We start from the raw sequence: 6,140 nt of genomic DNA, 5'->3' as shown, positions 1-6,140 counted from the left end.
GTCCTGCCTTCAGGCGCTTTGGAAAATAGCTTGACTCCCTCTTCTTTGTGGCAGCCCCTGAGATATTGGAACACTGCTATCATGTCCCCCCTCGTCCTTCTCTTTGTTATGGAATAAGTCCTCTGATATTCAGAAGAGGTTCTTAGAAGGGGCTGTAGATGTAATTGCAATGTGGAGAAGCAATAAGTATGGTTATAAAACTGATGTTCTGTTCTGGATCCAACACACTGAATCTCTGTAGCATTCTATAATGTTTCTTTCTTGCCTATGTTTTTTAATGTGTTAGAAAGAATCCAACTTTTCCTCTAAGTACTGGTGTATGACCCCTTCATCAAAGCTTTAAGCTGTGTAATTACCTTCTGAGACATGAGTCACCTTGGCTCTTAGCTTCCAAACTAGGTTTCCTCTATAAAAGGAGAATGGGATCTCTTTGTATGCTCTTCTCAAGCCACTCTTCATATATAGGAAGAAATGGAGCTGTTTTGCATCTTTTCCTCAGCTTTACTTTTGATCTTTTGTTTGAAATACTCAGCTGCAGCCCCGGCTCTTTTCGCATTGCCAAAAACATCCAACTGGAGTGATTTCTACATTGCCCAGGTTGGTAATGGTTTGCATGCTTTAATGATTTAGGCTGCAATTCTAGGTGTACATTTGGAAGCCTAGGTCCTACTGTGTTTTTCAATTGAACTGAGCTTAACTGTTAGCATAACTGAACAGAATAACAGAGTTGGAAGGGACCTTAGAAGTCTTCTAGTCCAACCCCATGCTCAAGCAGGAGACACTATATGATTTCAGAGAAATGGTTGTACAATCTCTTCTTAAAAACCTCCAGTGTTGAAGCACCCTCAACTTCGGGAAGCAAGTTATCCACTGATTAATTATCTGTCAGGAAATTTCTCCTTAGTTCTAGGTTGCTTCTCTCTTTGTTCAGTTTCCATCCATAGCTTCTTGTCCTGCCTTCAGGTGCTTTGGAGAATAGCTGGACTCCCTCTTCTTTGTGGCAGCCCCTGAGATCTTGGAACTTCATGTCATCTCAGTTGTTCTTTTCATTAAACTAGACATACCCAATTCCTACAACTGTTCTTCATATGTTTTAGTCTCCAGTCCCCTGATCATCTGCCTACCATATACCAAAAATAGGTTGTGTAGGTATCAACAGGACTTAATTTCAATGCAGCAGAGTTTTGTTCAAATGTTATGATAAACAAGTTGTTGTTTTTAGATTCTGGCCTTAGTAGCCCTATGAAGAAATTAGGGAAAATGTTTTAATTCTTTTGTATTGCATGACAAACATTTTTATCCTGCTGTATAAGTGAAACTCTGCATTTCTATCGCAAATGATGATACCATTGTCACCATTTAGAAGAAGACATGTGGTTTTGTTATCTCCTTTTCCCATACAATTGGGGTAAATAGGCTTTAAATGTCAACAGGGTCTTAAGTCTTAAAGACTCATACTGGAAATATAACAGAATCTTGCTTTAAATATTAAGCATGCACTTTATGCAACCTGCAACTATATGGATCATTAGAAATGTTAAGCTACTGGAAATTCAATTTCATAATATTTTAATAAATTTAGGAAAGCAATTTTGGAAATTGTTAACCTGCATTAGAGTGACCATAATTCTAAATGTTAGTAAGGAAGAAAAAAAATGATATCTTCCTATTTGCATGTTAAGATGCAAAATGTTTATGCTTTGGTTTACAAATATGTAAATCATAGGATTCAGGTCACAATATAATAAGGCACATTTCATCTGTTTCCCTTGTACACATAGACACCAAACACATATGTCTGCTTGACGTAGTGATGATATATATTTCAATAATCTTGCAGCTTCCGGATTAACATCTGTTGGCAACTGATAATCTTGAGAGCTGCAGTCCCAACACATCCGGGAAATTCCAGGTTGGAGAAGACTGTCTAATAAATGATAAAATACCCATGTAATGTGCTGAGTCACAATATAGTTGAGTTTTACAAGTTGTGTAAACCAAACCATTGTGGCTGATGTATGATTATAATTTAATGCATACTATAAATCCATTGCATCCTTGATTTGTTTAATACATCATGGTTAAGCAAACTATGGCTTGTGTGATTTGCTACCTCACTAAATGGACACTGTAAATGCAGAGATTAGAACCATCATTTTAAAAACAGAAAACTGTCATTTAATTAACTGTATCACACTGGGCTTGAAAAACCTATCCAGTTTAAATAGCTATAGAATATTTAAAGACTTCTTGAAAACATCTTATACAAAAATAATAAGGAGCTTTAAAGTTTCTGAACCACAATGATCAACTGAACAATTGAGGACAATATTCAGAGCACCAACTCACATAAACATTATATTGATGATGATGATGATGATGATGATGATGATGATGATGATGATGTCAACTTTTATTATACAGAGAATTTAGTAGTGATTGGAATCAGTTAATATGTACTATCCAACTAGGTTTTAAATTTTATTTCTATCTCATTTTGTAAATTTTGTCTAATATTGTCACGATTTAGTTTGAGGATTTCATTCTGGAATTTAGTGTGGTACTTTTGGGTTGTTTTATTGTAACCTGATTGAAGATTATTTTTTAAAGAAGAGGGGTTAATAAATAAATGAACACAGCACAGTCAATTCAGGAATACGTTATAGCAGACATAGATCTATGCAGTATTTAAATGAGGGCTTCCTAATTTTATGCAAAGCTGAACATTTGTTTGTCATCTCCTTCCCCCTGCGATGTATAAGAGGACAACTTACTCCTTTATGTCTCTGCCTTTAGGATTACCTTGACAAATACTACACACCAAAAGGAAGACACCAAGCTGCAGAAATGATCAGTGGCGGCAATTCCATGACAAGGAAAGTCCAGCAGATGCAAACTTTCTTTGGCTTACAAGTCACCGGGAAGTTGGACCACAGCACTATAGATATAATAAAGAAGCCTCGCTGTGGTATCCCTGATATAGCAAACTATCGACTTTTCCCAGGAGAACCTAAGTGGAAGAAAAGGACACTGACATACAGGTAATGAATTAACATTCTTCAAATATCTATATTATTTGCTATTTGCTATTCCGCCATTTAGATGTCTTCTGTTTTGCCAGTCGTCTATACCAGGGGTAGGCAACCTCGGCTCTTTTATGACTCGTGGACTTCAACTCCCAGAATTCCTGAGTCAGCATGGCTCAGTTTGGAAACTCTCCATTTCCCCTCAGCATGGCTGACTCAGGAATTCTGGGAGTTGAAGTCCACGAGTCATAAAAGAGCCGAGGTTACCTACCCCTGGTCTATACAATAATGATTATAGAGGTATATCAACATTTGCCATCTAGGGGAGGTGGGCAAATCTCTCTTTCGCTTATTGGCTGCACAAGTGGCATTTGCCAGTACTTCGGTGATGTAGGATTTTAATATTTCCCCAAAGATATGACCATCAGGAGTCAAACATCACTAACAAACGTACCAACCTATATTTGCAATAGTGGTTAATATCTGTAGCTCGGGTGTAGGATGAGGGTGAAGATTTGTTCTCCAAGCTTGTTGGTTGGTTTCTGAATGTTTCGTTACCAGGCTAGGTGAAGATGTAGAACGAACTTTCATCCTCAACCTATATTTTTCAAAGGAAGCTGTTCACATATTCAGGTGTAAGTTTAAGATATGAGAAACATCCTTATGATATTTCAAATAAGATACTATCAAATAAATAACAAACTATTTATTTATTATCATGGTTTTTAGTATCGCCTGTTCACCGCCCTGAGTCCCGCAAGGGAGATAGGGCGGTATATAAATTTAATAAATATATATAAATATATATACATTCATGTGAAAATATCCCATCTTTCATACCTTACCTTCTATCTTTCGGTGTTTAAAAAGTTTATATTCAGATAACACAGTTGCATTAAAAAAAAATCTAGACAAAAATTGGAAAAGAAAAAAGAGGATTTTTCCCTCCTTCATCAAGATCCACTGACAAGCCTACGGATGGACTGTTTCTCCAATTTATGACTTCTGCATGAGAGCATTTAATCTTTACTAACTCCATACTGAATGCATTTGTTTTAGTTGAGTGGGCGTTACATGAATTTTTTTTCTGACCAACACCATCAGAATGACTGATTCAACTAATAACTCACAAATAACTAGAGCACCATCTACAGGATGCTTAAAACTATCACTGCAAACTATCGTAAACAATTATATGGCTTTAAACTGTAAGCTGCTGTTGACAGGGTTTTCCATCTACTAAATTTAAAGTGTTGCCATGCAATAATTTTTTCATAGATTTTTTTTAATCCAATTTCTTTTGAAAATAAACAATGCAGATAATCCTCAACCACAACTGAGCCCACAATTTCTATTACTAAACGAGAGAATTGTTAAATTTTGCCCCATTTTATGAACTTTCTTGCTACGGTTGTTAAGTGAATCACTGCCAGTTGTTAAGTTAATAACACAGCTGTTAAGTGAATTGGGTTTCCGCACTGACTTTGTCAGAAGGTCGCAAAAGGTGATCACATGGCCCCGGGGCACTGCAACTGTCATAAATATGAGTCAGTTGAAAAGCATCTGAATTTTGATCTCATGCCCATGGGGTTGGTGCAATGGTTGTAAGTGTGAAAAATGGTCAGAAGTCACTTTTTTCAATGCTGTGTAATGGTCACTAAACTAAGTGTTGTAATTCAAGGACTATCTGTAATTCCTGGTTCCATAGATTAAAATAAGATCAAACTATTTCTTTCTTTTATAACTTATTTCAATTTTCTTTTCTTTTCTTTTTTGCAACCATAATGCCTGATGAAGAATTCTGAAAACCTCAAGAAAAACCTCAATGTTCCAAATAAGAACATTGCCTTGATATCCATTTTGGCTTTTTGCTCTAAGGACCAGCATAGCTACGATTGCTTTATAACTGCTTCATGTACTCTGAGACCTTTTTCCTAACTATCTACATTATAGTCTCATTCCCATCTTTTCATATGTACATCCAGAATTGTGCTGTCAAGGGCAGGAACTCAGGAGTCCAGGCAGTTCAAATGAACATATAGTTTTATTGCAAACTTGTAGAGACAAGAATCTGAACCTCTAACGGTCAAAGCAAATTGGTGGTAGATAAGAGTCAATGGAATTCAAGGTGGCCTGGACTTAGAACTCTTGTGGGCATGAAGGGACTCGGGTCTAATGACCTGTTTAACCCCTTCCTTGGGCTCAGCCTTCTCATATTCTACATGTGCGTTCTTCTCCACAGGTTAAAAAAATACACATCTAGCCTAACTCAGGCAGAAGTTGACAAGGCTGTGGAGATGGGTCTGAAAACATGGAGTGCTGCTGCCCCACTGAACTTCATAAGGGCAAAAACAGGAGAAGCAGATATCATGATCTCATTTGAAAATGGAGGTAACTGCTCTTAGTAATATCCCTCATACTGAATTTCAGATATTTGCCTTTATTCTTAATAGGCTAAGTTTATACTGGGGAAGAGCTGACAACATTTCCAAAATAATGCAACTATTAAGTTTATAAGCCCTTTTGGGTTGGAAGACCCCCATATGAGTATGGATGAGGTGAACATGGGGTATCTTTTAGGGAACACTTTCGTCTGTTGCAAAAAACATGATGTGCTATATTTCTTGTGATATATAAAGTGGTAAATAAATGTCTAGAAGAAGTCAATAATAATAATAATAATAATAATAATAATAATAATAATAATAATAATAATAATAATAATAATAATAATAATAATAATAATAATAAAGATGGAAGGTACCTTGGAGGTCATCTAGTCCAACCCCCTGCTCAGGCAGGAAACCCTATACCATTTCGGATAAATGGCTGTCCAGTTTCTTCTTAAAAACTTCCAGTGTTGGCGCATTCACCGCTTCTGGAGGCAGGTTGTTCCACTGGTTAATTGTTCTAACCGTCAGGAAGTTTCTCCTTAGTTCTAGGTTGCTTCTCTCTTTGGTTAGCTTCCACCCGTTGGCATTTATTCTTCTTAGCCAATAGCTGCTAAGATACAGGACTGGTAGAGATACAGAAAAATACCGTATTTTTCGCACCATAAGACGCACCTGACCATAAGACGCACATAGTTTTTAGAGGAGGAAAAAAAGAAAAAAA

At 36.7% G+C, this 6,140-nt stretch overlaps 1 protein-coding gene across 3 annotated transcripts in view; it reads left to right on the top strand.

The window, feature by feature from the left end:
- Positions 1-434: 434 nt before the first annotated feature.
- Positions 435-6,140, top strand: part of LOC107286359 (matrix metalloproteinase-20) — a 17,247-nt gene continuing 11,541 nt past the window's right edge. For 2 of the 3 annotated variants that reach the window (XM_015814716.1, XM_015814715.1), the window contains exons 1-3: positions 435-597; positions 2,797-3,041; positions 5,269-5,417. In XM_015814716.1, coding sequence (XP_015670202.1) covers positions 472-597; positions 2,797-3,041; positions 5,269-5,417 — 520 coding nt within the window. In that variant the 5' untranslated portion in view covers positions 435-471. Of the gene's footprint in view, positions 598-1,863; positions 1,913-2,796; positions 3,042-5,268; positions 5,418-6,140 lie in introns of those variants that run through there. The other variant, XM_029283915.1, reaches the window with a different exon arrangement.

The sequence above is a fragment of the Protobothrops mucrosquamatus genome, unplaced genomic scaffold, assembly GCF_001527695.2.
Source record: "Protobothrops mucrosquamatus isolate PMUCROS unplaced genomic scaffold, P.Mucros_1.0 scaffold277, whole genome shotgun sequence".
NCBI classification, from domain to species: domain Eukaryota; kingdom Metazoa; phylum Chordata; class Lepidosauria; order Squamata; family Viperidae; genus Protobothrops; species Protobothrops mucrosquamatus.
This window is presented reverse-complemented; position numbering and strand designations above follow the sequence as displayed.